This window comes from Balearica regulorum, chromosome 4 (assembly GCF_011004875.1).
Source record: "Balearica regulorum gibbericeps isolate bBalReg1 chromosome 4, bBalReg1.pri, whole genome shotgun sequence".
NCBI classification, from domain to species: domain Eukaryota; kingdom Metazoa; phylum Chordata; class Aves; order Gruiformes; family Gruidae; genus Balearica; species Balearica regulorum.
Window position 1 is genome coordinate 14,042,287 of NC_046187.1, and position 18,493 is coordinate 14,060,779.

General features: G+C 38.1%; 1 protein-coding gene across 2 annotated transcripts in view; it reads right to left on the reverse strand.

Annotated features, from left to right (window-relative positions):
* The window catches only part of INPP4B (inositol polyphosphate-4-phosphatase type II B), a 335,694-nt gene that overhangs the window by 164,188 nt on the left and 153,013 nt on the right, over nucleotides 1-18,493 (reverse strand). For both annotated transcript variants that reach the window (XM_075751208.1, XM_075751207.1), the window contains exons 6-7: nucleotides 10,877-10,995; nucleotides 8,909-9,025 (exon numbers count right to left, since the gene is read on the reverse strand). In XM_075751208.1, coding sequence (XP_075607323.1) covers nucleotides 8,909-9,025; nucleotides 10,877-10,995 — 236 coding nt within the window. The remainder of the gene's footprint in view (nucleotides 1-8,908; nucleotides 9,026-10,876; nucleotides 10,996-18,493) is intronic.

Below are 18,493 nucleotides of genomic sequence, written 5' to 3' on the forward strand. Positions count from 1 at the left end.
GGTACTATAAAAATCTTCAACTATTCTTGCTTTAAAAATACCATGACTGTGACAAAAAGAACTCCGGGGGGGAAAAAAAAAAATCCACCAAATTCTCAACATCCCAGAATGCTGAAAAAAACACCAAAAAGACTAAACATAATCATACCTAATGTCACTGTGCCAGTGACTCTTTGGTAGTGATCCATGATCTCATCGTTATGTAATAAATTCAAGGTGAAGGAAATTAGTTTACTCCTCAGTGAAAGGAAATCTCTCTCATATATCACAAAGTGCCATAACACTACAAAGAAATACTCTGTTCAACATGGTAACTGCTTTGTACACTGAAACCTTGAGTTCAGCTGTTGATGTTCATGATGTTTATTCACATTTACACCGTTGAGATTTTGACCACGCTACAGACTATATTTGTCCTTTGTTCTCCTAGCTTTCCAGCCATCACCATGCAAGCTGCAAAGAGTTTCTTAAAAATCTGCATGCTAGAAAGCAGGGTTTTTTTCCTTCCCTTTATGATCACGCAATCCATGGTGAACAGGGCAAAACAAAGAACAGATCAAAACAAAATCCTCATTTCTGGCATGAAGAAAGCCAAGCATGGAGAATTTCTGCCACATGGGAGTTTGTTTCTGTAATATGCTGCATAATGATTACATAAGGAGGCTTTGATTACTGTAAAATTCAATGATACATGCATTTCTAACAGCATTGGAATTCCTAAATGATTACACAAGTCTTTCATGTTTATTCATCAAATATTTAAAATACAGCATAATACAAAACATTTAACTAGTTTACTCTGAGAGCAATTTACTATGCTCTTCTAACAAAAACTTGCTCAAGAAGATAGTCTCATGTTACATCCAATGCATATGATTCTTTCTTGATTTTAAATATAATTATTTGCTCAGCTTTACTTTATAAGTACAAAATTTCAAATGCAAATATTTACTGGTACAAGCGTATCCATAACTGTAAAGAACACTTTTGTGAGACACATGGTAGAGGGAGAAAAATCTAATAGATTGAATCTGTTCTACTTTCAATTTCCCAGAATACACCCCCCAAAACTTTGAAAGAAAAATCTGCTTCCAAATTGTTTTTAAGTGCCTGTTTTCATAACACAAAAGCAAGAGCAGACTTATCATCCATATACATTTCTTTTCACCTTTCCAATCCTTATTGCATCTAAATATATTAAATATTATGCAGAAATATTTTTGCCACTGAGGGACTAGATTTTAAATAGACTGTATCTTCTATTTTACATCAATATTTGTAAGTCCCTTTCTATGAAGGGAGATGGTTGAGAATATGAGAACAGATGTGTTTGATTTTTAAGTTGCTAAAAATGAAGATAAGTATTATAAAATAAAAATCATTTCAGGAAGTCCATTAGTGCTGAACTGGGCTTTGAGAAAAATGAAAGTTCCTTAATGAAGATTAAGAGGCAGAAGCTACATTATAAACATTGATTTTTCTTTCTTTTCCCCCAACATTTAATTCAGTTTCTCAGTTAATTCATTTCTATTAATGTACAATTTTGGCTGCAAGTAAAGAAGGCAGCATGAACATTTTTTCCTGCAGTATAAAGGCAATTACTTGTAATAGAAAGAGTATTCTAAAGCCTTATTTGACAAAAGTACACCAAACATGAAAAATTAAACAGAAGTTGTTCACGGTTGTGATTTTTCAGGGATTTCAATGTATCCACTTAAAGTTAGAAAGGCTACTACATCAACAAGAGAGGCATCCATTTGGGGGATTATTTTCCAGGTAAGTAAACTACTAAAAAGGAGTCCAAAAATGGAGCTTTCCATACTGAAAAGAAACCATCTTAAGTCTTCTGCTTTTTTTCACTTGTGGGATGTGCCCTTCATTTATAAACTATCTATCAATTACAGGTAAACATATCAACTGTTGTATGTATAATCATTATAAGTAGCTACAGCTAAAGGCAAAGACATCACTATTTTCTTGAATGTCAGTTCCTCTTTTGTACATTTTAGAGTTTGTGCTGGTGTGACGGGATTAACTGATCATTCATCTGACAAAAATGGGAAATCAGCAATAAGAACAGACAAATCTTAGCCTTTGAGTCATACAAACATTCCCACGTCGCTGTATTTAGTACAAGGAAATCCTTCATGCTTCCAGCACCTGGGTTGCCAGTGAGGGCTGCAGTACCCAGCCTGCGGGAGCACCAGCCACCCCTCCTGAGGAGCTGCTCCTTCAGCGCCTTGTCCAGGGGATGATGCCTGGGTCAAAGGCACTGGGAGGGAATGCAGATCAACCCTTTGAAAAGGCAGAAGCGTATTCTTCAATCTGAGGTCATGTTTTCACAGCCAGGTTGCTCCACGCTGACTAAAGAAACATTGTGCATGCTCTTCTCTATTCACTGCAGTGTGCATATTTCAGAGGAAAATATCCTGGTCTTCTATACTGGGCATGCGCCCCTTGAACCCTAAAAGTCTTCATTAGAAATTATAGGGTAGTGCAATAACCACCTTGGATTTGTTTGACTATTCTGATGTGCTCTGTGCTGGTCTAGTGAGGGAGGGAGCAATGAAGGGTACCTATGAATGTGCATATACAAAGTATTCATGGAGAAATGATACCTTTGCAAGCTTTTTGGACAGCGCTACAGAGACTGGAACAATCACGCCTATGTTACTGAAATCCTTAGCTGGCTAAAATAAAATCCACAGGAAAATATTATTTACAATTTGGTTCCCTTATTTCTAAGAAATTTCCAAGGCAACTCTTTACATTTTAACAGAATACAGTTGGTCTCATCACTATGTAGTTTACAACAGTTTTCCAAAAAGTCAGCTGTTAGAGCAAACCTTAGCCTGATGTGAGGCAGTAGTAGCATTTAATTGACAGAGTAGGTAGAAGGAAAAGAAAACAGAAAATTAATGAACAGTAGATTACAACTTTCCCTGAAGATACAGCAATAGGGAGGAATTTGCCTCAATTAGGAAAAAAATAATAAAAGAGTAGGAGAAAAAGTAGGAAGAAAAGTAGAATGCTTTCAAAGAGAGAAAGATTTTTGCAAAGCCAAATCCTCCCATTTAATTTTCAAGGGCTAGGTGCAAAGAGCAGTAAGGCTACAAATGGACTTTAAGTCTATACCTGCAACTTTCCTGGTCTTGACACTTATTCCCAATTCTCTAACAGATACACTAAGATTGACGAAACCTTATTATACCCTCAGCCACTTCAAAGAAAGATTTTATTTCAATATAAACCCGAATGAAAGTCAGCAGTTTGAACTTCCCGTTATGTATCTAGGCTTTTAAAAAATACTGAGAAAGACTGATAATAATGCTTTACATGGATTCCACATGCACGTGCCCAGAAGAATAAAAGCCATTCCCCCCAATATCTCTAATAATGGCGTTTAGTAAGAATATATAGTTTGATGCAAAAGTAAAACTAAATCTATCATCAAGTATATATTTGTGAAAAAATTTACACGATTTTTGAAAAGAAACATGAATATCTAAAGCTTTATTGCAAGTATTTCTGTGGGTAGGACTGTGGTACTGTACAGTACTGCTCTATTAAGAAGAATGAGATAATAAGAGTTTCTAATTTAAGGCAATATTTCTCTACAAATCCTGCAGAGATGACAGTGAGCAGAACTGAGAAAAGGAAGAATTTGAAGTGCTTTTTCTTTAAACAAAGTGGACCACTTTCAACACCGCTTCAAGTTTTAAAGAAAAATAAAAACAGCTTCAGCTGTTTCAGTGTTCACAAGAGCGAGGGCCTAAGAGCACTCCGTTACAGGCAGAATGCAGGTAAGTGATGTGCAAGCTTTCACATTTATCTCTGCTAATGCGTTTCACATACTGCTCTGTAGTGTTCCTAATATTCAAGCCGTGGGCCTCCTCAGCAGAGATGGCAAACCACGCTAAACCGCGTGGTGGTTTTGTGATACAGATTGATGCCCGTGAGGGAATGCAGAACGCTGTCACTTCAGATTTGGCTTCACAACTGAACTCAAAATGCCTCTTTTGTGACAGACAGTCTTCATTTCCAACTCATCCCAGTGTGATTCAATTTTAACAGGGATACTTGCAATATCAAGCAACACACAGAGAAAAACCTTTTGCAAATTTTCATTCACAGTGAGCAAGTTCAATAGAAGATTCAAGCCTCAACAGTTAAAAGACATATGATTTGAAGCCTAAATAATCTAAAATTGTCCCTTTATAATGTATGTTCCCAAATCCAAAACTGTACTTCTATCCCTACTACTCTTAAAATTATCGTATTAATCTATTTTTATTCTCAGTGATTAAGAGAAAATTTGGGAAGTAACAAATGCAAGACCAGATTGTACAACATGTAATATTTCAACTGCCTTGTATATATGCAGTTTCTCCTTGCTCTTGAGAGTGGTTGTTTATATCTTCAGTATCACATGTGAATTCCAGCAGTTATACCCATCCAAAGGAGATTATATCTACCTGTTGGTCTTTAAGATAAAGAGCAAAAGCATCCATTAAGTCTCTACCCCTAGTTGGTACACAAAGTCTCTACTGTTGAAGCTTCTCAAGCTTCCTGGTTTCAATCTTCTCCTAAAGGTGGGGCGAATCTGTGAAGGTGTGATGCAGGGACCAGATATAGAAAGTTGTCACCAGATACAGAAAGCTGCTCCCGTCCTCTGCCTCCAGCATTTCTCCATGTGCGGACCAAAAGGAGGTGGCCTGAATCACTACATGTCATACCAGAACATTACAACAGTGTTTACCTCAAGATCTTGTTGCACAAAAACAAACACAAGATGCAAACATTTTTCAAATCCACTTTACAAGTAGAAAAGTTGGTGTAGTAAGAATTTAAGCTGTAGGTGTGACACCATTAAACCAACACAAATTAGACGTAGATGTGGCAACAGAAGAACCGATCTTGGAAAACAAGTAAACAAAAGCCTCACCATAGCTAAATGTTACAGTACTTGCCTAAAAATACGCACTGCTCTACACAATGAAGTTCAGAATGTTTGCTGCAGGACACAAGGATATATATTCTAAATACAGAATAGAAAGACTGCTGCCTCCCAAATTAGTCACTAGGCATTCCATCCTCTTAATCTAACACAAATTCATCTATTTTATATTTTCTGTGGGTCTGGCATGTGGTACCCGACTTGTGCTAAGCAGTATTTTCAAAGAGAACGAATCCAGCTTCAGCTTTAAAACCTGCTAGACCAAACCAGCAAACCCGCAAGCTTATATGAAAGCTAAGAATAGCAAGCTTGTGCAAAAGCGGTACAGAGGTAATATTTTAACAGCATATGAGAGCTTTTAATTCCTATTTTCATGGACAATGACTTAAAGAACAGGTGCAGTCCCAGCATTATGACAAAACCCAACTACCTAAAAATCTTAAAGACAGCGCAGCTCAAGCCAGTGAAACATAAATTTGCTCATGGCAATATGGGAAGAAAATCTTTGTGATGTAGAAACAGATGTCACTGTACATTTTTCAGAGTATGGCATTACCCACTGCTTTGTATGCATGGCTTCACTGGATATATTTAAATTATATTTCATAATCGCACTCTATTAACTTATTTCTTCCAACTACATCAAAGTAGGAGTAGCATAGTTTTTATTAAAAGTTTCTATTTACATGAAAACTTAGAGTAACCAATCACCCTAACTTAGGAAGACCAGCCAAAACAAAAAAAATCTGTTTCATTATATTAAAAAGCCTCAATTACAGAAAACCTGACACAGTCAAGATATAATTATGATCAACATCAGGAGAGATGCATAAAAAGTGAAAAGTGCAGTTAGAACATTCAGTGTGTCAAGCACAGTGAATGTGATACCAGCTGCACAGTACTTTAATATAATTAAACTGCACTTATACAATGTAAGTTAAATGACAGGCATTTAACAGAAAGAAGTTAACTATCTGCTTTCTGATACAGGAATGGAAGCATTGCAAGGTGGTGATTTTTAAATCTTTTTTTAAAAGAGCAGTACAAGTAGCATGTCAGCAGTGCCAAAGAAAAAAAAATTCTAGTTGTCTCTCACTGGGGAGTATCTCCTTTCACTTTAGCATTATAACCTGGGTGCACAAACTGAACAGTGCCTAATTATTTTTGTATTATAGTAAAAATCCAGTGGGTTTAAAAATGAGCCCAAATTCTCTTGTATAGATCGAGGCAGGTTTAGGCAAAAACCGAGAAAATGCTTTACCCTGTGATGTACCCACTGCCCTTTCTTCATCTTCTCTACAGTCTTCAATTTGTGGCAGTAAAATCCTGCTGAGTTTAATTAATGCACAGAATTCACTTCCTTTAGTTTCATTGTAATTACAAGAGAAATAAGAAAAGAATAATAATAATATTTGTGACAAGGGGTATTAGCTACTTTGAACTGGTTAACTGAAGTAACCAGGAGTAGTATAGCCCTGATGTTGTGGGAATTCTCATTCTTGTAGCTTTTTGCCCCATTTCTGCAAAATATTTTGCTGTCAGATCCAAGGTTTATTCTACCATAAATGCTCACTTGTATGAGCTGGTGACTGGTCTGGAAGCACAGCCTAGAAGAGCAGAACACATCTAACAGCCTTGGATTCCCCTCTACCCCCAAGGGGATTACCTGTCTGTTTGAAGGAATAGTGGGGCTACGTGTTGCAGCCATAAGCTGTGGCAGCAGGTTTCAAGGAACAAGAAAGTCAGCTTTATTGTAGCCCAGATGATCAGAACTGTGAAGCCACAGCACCTGGAACGGGCTTACTGCCAAAGGGACACATCCCACTTCTTGGTCATGAAGCAAGCATTGAGGTCTGCCCAGCTGCAGCTACGCTGGTAACGGTATCAAGCTATAGCTCATTTAAACCTGACTTGCATGAATCGATATATGCCTCCAGACTCAAAAAGTCACCTGAATTAACAGAAAAGTGTGATGGCTTCCAATTAGAGGAAACAAAGTCATGCCTTTAGTTTTATCATTGCTGATATTCTAGGATGTAAACAGAAGTCCAAATATTGCCACAAATGAGCTCGCAACCTGGGTGGCCCAGGGTCATTCACACTTGCTGCAGTCTACCTCGATTTAAATCTTATAGCTTGCTCAATTTTTTCTTATCTACATCCAGTTTTAAAACAGTTCAATATTAAAAAAGGCTAAATATATGTAAACTAGAGATAGGATTAACATTTTCCCCTACAAAATGGCACTATAAAATATACATCTAGAATGTTTTCATAGGAACCACCTAACAGCTGTGACAAAAGAGAAAGGTATTCTCTCTTGTGATTTATGAGCTACGTTAATGGGATTCTCTGGGAGAGACTCTAGTCTTGTACTACAATTGTAAGGAACACTTATAAAAAGTTCTTAAAAGTTCACAAAAAAATTATCAAATTACGTTTATTCTCTATGCTATAGCTTGTCCTGTAAAAGAGGCCTGTATATAGAGGTCTGCAACTATAAGAGTAGTAGCAGAGGGATAACTCTGTGAATCAAGTCCACTTTTTTCACTTACAAATAGTACACTATTTTCCATCATCTGTCAGTCACAGTAAAAGCTGGAAAGGAAGGGACAAAGTCAAATTCCTTTCGCTCAATTCCTGTATCTGTCCACGGGTGACAACTCTATTGAATAAACAGCAGATCCCATTTTAAGCCCCTGTAGTCTAAATCCTAACCAAAAATTAAAACATACACATTGTGAAAATGTGCATACATACCCCTTCCCCCCTTAAAAAGAAAAAATACCTTAGTCTATAAACTGAAAGAAATCCAGATGCTGTGTCTAAAAATTCCACACATTCCCATTAAAGAGCACAGTGAAGAGACAGATCCAACCTGCTCGCTCACAAAGGTCCCAAATTTAAACAAACATAGCAACTATTTTCTACCTGAAAAAAAATTAGAAGTCCTCTAAACTTCACTTACATAAGCAGTTCAAAGACTGTCTCAAGTTGTAAGTTATGCCTTTAATTTCCTTCTTATGGATAACGAACACATACACAGTCATGACATGAGCTTGCACAGTCTTTAATGATATTAGGGGCCAATTACAGACATGTAAAGAGCAATTCTGCTGATTAAATACAGGTGTCAAGGGCCATTTTTGATGCCCAAGAGAAAACTATCAGCTGGACTCCAGCTGCCACAGAAGAAAAACACAGATCTCCCATAGGTCCTATGATATCTTCTACCTCTGAAAGGCTGTCTTAGATCACCTGGAGCACATAAAATGGCACTCAAGGTCTATATTTGGAAGTAAAATCACTCAAATAGTCCCACTGACCTCCATATATCATCTCAAGTGAGTAACTGTTTCTCAGTGTAAGAAGTTGACAGCGTAACCAAAAATGTGCAACATTGGAACCCCAAATGATTCACCTTTAGCAATGACTCAGAAGATTTTGGACCCTTACAAATCAATAATAGCAACAGCCACAGGAGAGCTGCAGGAATCACCATGCAAGACATTAAAATAAAATGTGATTAATCTCAAACATCAGGTTGCAGGATCTATTCTCATTCTGGTTTGGGCATATAAGTAAAATAGTATCAGAAACATATTTCTGTAAAATTATTCACAGTGGTGTTATCTCAGTCTATTCCATATGTTTTCTGCCATCAAAAAGCACACAAGAGTAATCTTTTATTTGCCAGGAATACTTGCGCTGATTCATGTAACCAATTAAACAATAGCAAAAGGTCCACCTTAACTTTATGATTCTCTTTGTGTATTCTCTAATATAACAACAAAAGATAAAGTACATTTTAGGTATAAGAGAAGAACAAAACCAACTCTACATAAACCTATTTCCCCAATTTGCAAACTTGCTAAAGAGAGCCAAAGTACAACATGGCAAGAAACTTAATCCTCTGTAAGATTTATGCAAGAAACAAAGCACAGCACTTACCGTGTCCTGAGATTTATCTTTGACATCATAGACAGTTAGCTTTATTTTAGTCTCCTCATAGATGGGGTATGCCGGTGGGAACGTCACACCAGTCAAAAACAGTGGATCTCTTGTACCCTGTGTAACATGAGTAAACATGCAGTAAGGTAACAGCTGTGCAATGTGTAGGATGCCGTTATGGATGTTCAGAAACTGTGGGCTCTTTAAAAGCAGTTAGCTTTCTACGGCAGAGAGATGTGAACAGCCAAGTATTATCCAATCAATAAAAAAAACCTGAGAACTCTAAAACTTTGTCAGGAAAGTTTCAAAAAGATTTCTGGAAAGTTTTTTAACTGGAAAAGATATTAAATGCTTCCAAAACAGAGCCTAGCAACATGTCTTTAAACAGCTCAACAAGCAGGTACCAGTATCTTGAACACAAGCTGTAATACACAATCTTTTTCTTTCTCCATGATATTTTCTGAAAGTACCACAATTTCATATTAATTTAAATGAACTAAAGATATAACTTATAGACAAACACAAAAAAAGAGATCTTCATTAAGTCACAACAAAATGTCTATAGAAATGCTATAGAGACTCCCTGTATTACATTAAGGATAGTGATTGGGGGGGGCGGGGGGATTACAATACTCCTCTTTAGGCAGTAGTACAATACAATAACATACCTGTCCTTTGTCACATTATGATTACATCTAAAGGCTGTACACAGAAGTAACTATATCATAGTTATATGATATACATAGATATACAAACAATGAAATGAATCATATAAAATGTTTATAATTTCCTAATTTTTAACTATACTTAATTTCCAAAGATTACCAGGCTAGTATCCTTAAATTTTCTATTAAGTAAAATAAAGGATCTTGTGTGATAAATGTAATTTCTAGTGAAGAAAATAACTTTTCTGTGCCCTTGCTTTCCCCTCCCCCAAAGTTTGACTATGACATAACAAATTCAGAGATTTATTCAGATCTGGGACATTGTGTTAGGAAAAGCATCAACTTCTGTTAAAAAAATAAATCTATTCCATCTTCTGCACAACATCATTCCAGACAGTCTGCCATGAAACATACTGATCAGATACAAGATATTTGAATTAAGCAGTTTCAGGATGGCTAATGGCTGAAACCATAGCAATTTAATTAGTAGGTGGTTGAAACTGATCACACAAAGAGCTCATGAAATATTCTCAGAGTATTTAACAGTTAAAACAAGCCTTTGGTAAAATCGTGCGCGTGTTTACAGTAAGACTTCCCTGTTCTTAATGAGTATCTCCAGTATGTTAGGCAGGTTACACCTACGTTGCCTGCTCACACTTAATTTTCTCTGTGAACCATTTTTGCTGTTTCTGACACTGATGCTTACAGGTCAAAGCTAAGACTAGCTAAGCAGCCTCAGACAACTTTTGCTGCAATATGTGATGCAAGTTACTAATTATTTTATACAAAATGATAGACATTACATACACACACTCTTTTCCCTAATTAGAGAAGTTAATATTTTTCAAATTGCAAAAGTGTCAACTTCCCAATGGAAAAAATAGAACAAGAAACAGAGAGGATAACAGACCATATAATAAACCTATGCTCTTCTGTAATTTAAAAATACTTTACAAACTCACTGTACTCTTAATTTAGTTTTACTTTGCATTGCCTTGCCCTTTCATGAGAGCAACTATTCCCTGTTTTATTCTAGACCTAAGTCTGGAGAACTGGAGTATTCTCTATGCCTCTCCTTAGAACAACAGAGCTTTCATGAAAAGCCAAGTTCATTTCTAACTGTTTATCCTGGTTAAATGCCAAGAACTACAGAACACTCTTAGGTATGCTTTACTAACTGCCAGAGTGTGCTTGTCTTACCTAAGACTATGCACTAACTTGTTTAATTTCTCATTCACTTTCTATGGAAGAAATGAACAACTTATTCACAATTAACATGTTGATTAATAAGAAAGACTCTCACCTCCACGATTTCAGTGCTTGAATACCTCGTCAAAATGTGCTCTGCTGGATGTACCACCGAGATTTGTATAAACGTATTCAGCTTCCGATCACGGGTAGCAGCCACTAGATCCTTGCATGCTGGAGACAGTACAAAATAAAAATAAAATACTCAAAAGAAAACTCTGGGAAAACGCTGTCACAGGCACAGGACAAAGCAGACTACACGCCGGCTCCAGATTAAATCTCTGGAGACAAGCCGATTTAACAGAGGAAGTCCCTTGGAAGTAACTTACAGAAATAGGAAGTCACATGCTGCAGAACTGAACTGAGATTTCGTTTCCACTAAAAATACTTGCAGCTTCTGCAAAGCTGCCTGCCAGAGGCTCATCAGCTCCAGTATATGAATGTGCGCGCGCATACGCGCACACTTACACACACTGCAATAGTAGGTAATTTTACATAGGTACTCACTTAATTTGCCACGAAATCTCTCTTAGCAGCCTAAGTTGATCGTCTCTTGTGTGACAATTTTTCCCAGTACACGACCATTTTAAAAACATTCTCAACCAGTTAAATGCTATTAGTGATTAGGTTAGTTTATATAGTCTGATACCACATTATGAACTTTTTACTAGAATTAATCATCGAGTAAAATTCCACATACCTAAAAGCAGACAGAAAAATAACCATTTTGTCAGTGACTGGCATATAAATAAGAAGAATAATGGTATTCTGGCTATGTGACATCATTATTAAAACTCATTTTACCTAATAAATATAGAAAAAAATCAGTTCTTGTTTAATAATTCATTTTTACCTTGGGCTCACAGTGATGCAGGTGACTGAGTTCACTCTTTAGACTAACACACCTCATGCCTTCTAACCAAAAGATGAAAGCACCAAAGAAAAAAGAAAAGGAGGAGGAAAGAAACAAATGCACCATTAGCTGCTCTGCAGAGGGGACTTGGACTAATGGGGCATGCACTGGCTCAAAAGCAAAACCCATCCACCTTTCATTTCTCAATAAGGAATATGCAACAGTGAATACTGCGATAGGCTCCAGCCAGTGTTTTCTGCAGTGCATCAAACTACGCTGGGATCTTAGCAGCCTGAAGGAAGAAAAGCCTACAGGTTTAGAGAGGCTAATTGCCAAGAAAAAGCTGAGGACGTTTTCTAGGAGTCACTGCCAACTGGGGGGCTTCCTCAAGTACAGGTGACCTTTAACGTTTTAAAAGGTGAGTCAGATTATCCTCACAGCAAGCAAACCTGGTCTGATGAGAAGCCAAGGCAAGGCAAGCTCTGATACATACAAAAGGCCAATTTAGCTTGGTTTATACTTTTTTTTTCCTTTGGGTTTGGACCTGCTTCTCGACAAAATAAAACTGGCTGAAGCTTTTTTACCACTCTTCCATAACAGTTAAAAGGGAACAAGGAAACAATTAAATCTAACCTTCACTAATTTGCTGTAGCCCGAATTGCCAGTGAAATCTCTCAGTAGACAGTCTCAAACCGACCCTATCATAATTGGTGGTAAAAGTGGGATAAGAATAAAGGTTTGTGTATGATGGAGTCTTTATCAAACAGCTGATATAACAGCACCAGACTCAAATAGCACATTGCCAGTAATTCCTTGCTACTAAGGCTCACCACATTATTGAAAGGACTCTAAATATCAGCACGACTTGATATGACCTGAAGAATTATATATATGAGTAGATTTACTGCAAGGCAGTTACCAAAGCACAAAAGGTTGGGCAGACACCTGCCTATTTGAACTATACCCTCTCTAAAGCTGACCACAAAATTCAGTATCGGATCATTGAAATTTCCAGATACAGCCATTGACCCCACAAACCCTGATCTTACGCCACCACCCAGTCCTTAAATGTTCCACTCTATAATCATGTTTTTTAGAATATAGCACACTAAAGTACAGTTTCAGAGGAATGACAAGAGAGTTCATGTTCACTACCAGAAGCTGGAACATTGATAGATATAGCCAAATTTCTGACACCCACCACAAAGGAAGGCTAGCCAGCTCACAGTTCAATGGACCTCCAAAGATGACAGGAATACACTAGAAGTGAAAACCAGAAAGAGACAGAAACTTTGGAAAAACAAAAATAAATCCCCAAAAAACCCCACCAGTGACTCTGGCAGGAACCCTACAGCTGAACTCTTGTAAAACGTACTATTGCATGAATGGAGGCAAATGCCCCATAAATAACGTTTTGATTTACTTGTGGGATGTCTCAAATACATTAACGAGATGTGACTAATTCTTTTAGCAGCCAAGAGCACAGGCTTCTATCCTGCTGATAAACCTTCAACAATATGAGGATTTGCACTAAGTAGTCACACCATTGGTGATATCTACAGAGAGATACGGAGAGAGCATGGGAGACAATTAATTTTTGTGATAGCAGGGCAATCCAGTCATTAGATCATTTTCCTGTTAAAAGGCAGCTTAGCAACATGACCTGGAATTTCATTGGGTAGAGTTGACATGAAGATAACTCATCTGCATATCTCCAATGGGGAGGATCAGCAAAAGTATCAGAACTCTTTGGGAGATTCCAATGCAGAGGGGAAAATGAAATAAAATGAAACCTGCATCCACTTTGATAACAAAGTTATTTGTCTCTATTGTGACACCAGGCCACTGCTGTTCACAACAACCTTTTCAGTCAGAGAGGCTGTTCAATGAGGTGTCATTGGCAGAGAACTGCAGATTTGGTGTGACACAGAGTTTGTCAGTTTGAGCCACAGTGCAGCACTTCCCTTAAAAACAGCTGTGCTGGTTTGGGCTGGGATAATTTTCTTCATAGTAGCTAGTATGAGGCACTGTTTTGGATTTGTGCTGAAACGGTGTTGATGACACAGGGATGTTTTCGTTACTGCTGAGCAGGGCTTACACAGAGCCAAGGCCTTTTCTGCTTCTCACCCCACCCCACCAGCGAGCAGGCTGGGGGTGCACAGGGAGTTGGGAGGGGACACAGTCGGGACAGCTGACCCCAGCTGACCAAAGGGATATTCCACACCATATGGCATCATGCTCAGCATATAAAGCTGGGGGAAGAAGAAGGAAGAAAGGGATGTTCAGAGTGATGGAATTTATCTTCCCACATAACTGTTATGTGTGATGGAGCCCTGCTTTCCTGGAGATGGCTGAACACCTGCCTGCCCATGGGAAGTGGGGAATGAATTCCTTGTTTTGCTTTGCTTGCATGTGTGGTTTTTGCTTCACCTATCAAAGTCCCTTTATGTGAACCCATGAGTTTTTTCACTTTCTCTCTTCCAATTCTCTCCCCCATTCCACCAGGGTAAAATGTGGGGTAAAACCATGACAACAGCCCAACTGAAATGTTTAACAAAATATAAGGACTACTTTTAAGCCAATGCCAAAGAACAGGAGAAGAAGTTTGCTATATCCTGTTCACACCCTGGCAAGTTCCACAGCCCCACACTGCATTATTGTCCTTTGAGCTACTTTACTAGCAGTATCTCTGAAAACCTTAGGTCTTCTCAAAGAAACAGTCAATGCTCTTTGGACAAAGTGAAACATTATATGGCTGTGAAAGTGAAATGCCAGCTATATGTTATGTATTTAAATACATCTGTTGGGCATTGTTGACATACTACGTAAAAAGAAAGTGATGAAAATACAAACAGGAAAGGCATGGTAAGGCTGTTTTCTTAACTGCAAATGTAACACAGTGAAAGCAGGTAACAACATCGATACGCTTTCCATCATAACCTATGCCCAAGCAGACCATATACATAGGTCACATTACTTTTCAATACTTCACTATGCTTGAATTAATTCTGAAAAAACTCATCAACAAAACTCAGTGAACTGAAGTGACAGCTTGTACTTACATGCCAGAAGTATATGAATCTACTCATTGTGACTGTTGACTCAGTGTGTAAAAGCCTGAGTCATCCATTCCCCTGGTGATCCCATCTCTGCTAAGCCTATCAGTGTACAATGAATGTTTAAGGAAGAACTGCATTAGGGATAATTTATGCTTTTATATCAACAAAGAAAAAAGTTAAGATGGCAGGAGGAAACAACTTCTCTACATATTAAGCAAAGAAAAGGAAGGAAAGACAGCAAAGAAATCACTATGTGTAGAGCAAGATGAAAGGCTGCAAGGAAAAAATTGCTCTAGAATATATTTACAAATACTTATGCATTTTGCAAAATTCGGTGGTCTACATATAAAACTGTTTTACTATTTAAAATGCCTTAAAACAGATAACATTTAATCAATGTTATCCTTCAACACTTATTTTCTAAAGAATAAAAGCAAGGAGAATATTGTTATTTCATTTCCATTACTGTTGTTCTACTATTAAAACTATAATATTCATCTTACATGAATCACAGTAAACAAGTGCTCCTTCTCTATCCGTCATGCCTGTACATTGTCCTGTACATTCCAGTACCACTACGATGCACAGAAACCACGTGTGCTGTAAACACAAACTGCACAAGTAGATGTTCGATTTTCAAGTCCTGCCACAATATTTCACTGTTCTCTATGCTGCACTAACATGCTGGCTGTGCTCTTCATCCTTCTGTGCGTGTGTGTGCGCATATAAAGACAACAGAAGAAAAAGACTGGTTAGTGCTTCCGCAAAACTAGGCTACGTTGTATACACAGCAGAATCTTGCTTCATGGTTTCAGTGACCGATTCGTGGGATCAGGGAGAATTTTCTGAATATGTTACCCTATATGGAGGAACAGACCACAGTGAGAAAAAATAAAAAAAATCCCAGCGGCTATATAACAAAAAAAATGGGGGGGGAACAAAACAAAACAGTCTGGATATTCATCATCTACCTTCCCTGAAACTGTAACAATTCTGACGAGGCATTCAGCACTGCTCCAAGCACTAAGCCCACTGGAGCCAAAAGAAATTAATCTGGCAGAGAAACAGGGAGATGCAGCATCTCCCAACACTGAAAAAGATCCAGTAGCTAGAACAATCGACACTGGTAGAAAGACTGAAAGACATCCTCAGCCCAGAGTTCAGAGAGTTGTTTGGGAAGGAAGCCAAGGACTAGCCCAAAAATTGGGAAATGGCATTGAAATTGCAATGTTTATTTTTGTTAGTGGGCAAAATTACAGCACATTGGTGAATGTCTTCTCAGACTATGGATTCACACAATATCTGTATTAGCCTACATGGCAATTTGCGAGGTAGTTTTTTCTTTAACCAGTGACAGAAACACCATTTCCCACAGCTTCGTTCCTTCCCGTTTTCCAAACCCAAACAAATTCCGAGGGGATGGCAAGGGACAGGAATTAACCACCGTAGCCCTATTGTCTCCAGGGCATGCTATTTTGTATGCTGTCAAAACAGACCAGAAAATTAGTTGTATCTCAAGACAGTAGAGAAGCCTGTATCTCTCATGCACATATATGTATGTGAACATAATGTGGAAATATTTTTTTCATTTCACTGGCATTGCAGCAGCATTATTATCCCAAAGCAACTTAGTTTATAAATAATAACATACAGTCTGTCTTGATAGACTAATTAACTGAGGTGCAGCTATTCCTTAGTGGGCAAAAGGACACATTAAATAAGAGAACACTACATTCAGACCTGTGCTACATGCAGAACACTAAACATTACACAGTTTTCTTTCCTCTACCCTGGGGGGGTTGTTGAGGACAGTAGGGAGATGTAAGAGAAGAAGAAAGTGCACGTCACCGCCGTTTCTGCCTCTGCTGAACACACAGTGCTAAAGAAGCTTGCTGAAAATAATACCTTCAGTCAGGCACACATAAAGGCTTAGGAATAATCCAACTTCAGAACATATGGGAAAGCTTTGGCCATACTTTTGAATTAGGAGCATAAATGCAACTGCAAGATGGACGAGAACAAGACAGCAATGGGTTCTCTGCATGGCAAAACATGCCTGAAAGCAGAGACAAGTGTTTGAGGACTGGTATTAGCACAGAACAGTGTTAATGAGCACCCCTCCAGCTATTGCTGCATAATAAATATTATTAATTGGTTTCTCATAAATACTACTAATTAGTTGTCCCACTCATGTATCAGCAGGAATGCTTCAGGTTGCTGGTGTGTAAAGAACACTTCTACCTAGGGACCAAAAGAACAGAGAAGTTACTCCCACAACAATTTGCAGTGTGGACTCCCAGTAAAATTCACCATACAACACTGAATACCAAAGGACGCAGCCACGGAAATTATAACATCCATGTTATCACAAAATGAGGGCACACTTACATCGTCACAAAACAGGTATGTGTTAGGAGGGATGCTCATTAGCAATAGTGACTAAAACAGATGCTCAGACTCTGATAAACTCTGCAATGAAAAGAATCTCTATAGAATGGAAGACTACATTTGGACCACACATACAAATAAGTAAAGATCCACTGATTTTTACCCTAAGAAAAGGTCCAAGATCACTGTTCCTGTCTCTGGGGATGAAAGGCTTGTATAAAAATAAAATACATATCTGTTCTCTGGAATGTACAGCTGGTTGCTAGAGTAACCTAGTTATATCTCAAGGAAATGCACATACATAATACAATTTGTATCCTTCGGGGGGATGCCTGTAATTAACAGCAGGAAGACAATTTCTACCCACAGTGCAAGGAGAAAGAGATGACAGGGAAGTCTTCTCAGATCAAGCATAAAGACAGATATCTCTATGACATCTCTACAAACACAGGTTTGAGGGGAAAAAACCAACCACACAAACACCACCAATATTACAGTACTAACTGTAAGTAATATGTCAATACGCCGTCCAGAAAAACATCAATCATTACCCACTTAATTTGCAGCTAAAAGAACACAATTATTTAGGAGCCATTGAAATAAGATACACATGTGCTGCTGGGGAAAAATGCTGTACACTGATGGGTAGGGATAAGTGATCATGCCCAGCAGTTTAGATGCCAGCTGCACTCATCATCCTATTTGCATCTGAAGTGATAAATCTGGTTGGAATTACACTGTGAAAATCAGAAGTGATCTATTTCAGAATAAGTTCTGCCCACCCTGGGTTTTGCAGTACTAAAGAAATTTCAGGGTTTGTGTCTTTTGTGTTTTACCAAAAGCCTTGTGCTGGACTAGAGCATTAAGTAGAGCACTTTAACACCGCATCCTTCTGTTTTCTCCAAGAAGATAAAATACATGCAAAGGCTTAGACTGTAACTTTGCATTGCCATTACCAGCAGCAATAACAGCCATTTCCTGAGCATGGGTTTCAATTCTTCTGACGTGTTAGAACAGGCCTACTTCACATTACAGCTTTGCTATTACAGCCTGGACAATCCCAGTTATTTTTAGAGTTTAAGTACGATAGATGCAAGAGACTCAGGAAAGTGGCTGACTGGATCAACATACAGCTCACAGGCATCACATTTCCACTGCAGAAGTGGATTACCTGTGTTAACCATGCATTCATTGCAATTTATATTTTGGTAGTGCATTAATCCATTGCTAATGTTAGATGATCTGTTCCAGCACATTCACTGCTAACAATCATGGTCCTCCAGTCTTATTTACATTTGTAACTCACTTCTGCCACCTCTGTGCTCTAGACTTAAGCTACACAATGGCAACGAGGTCACACAAGTGAATTTCT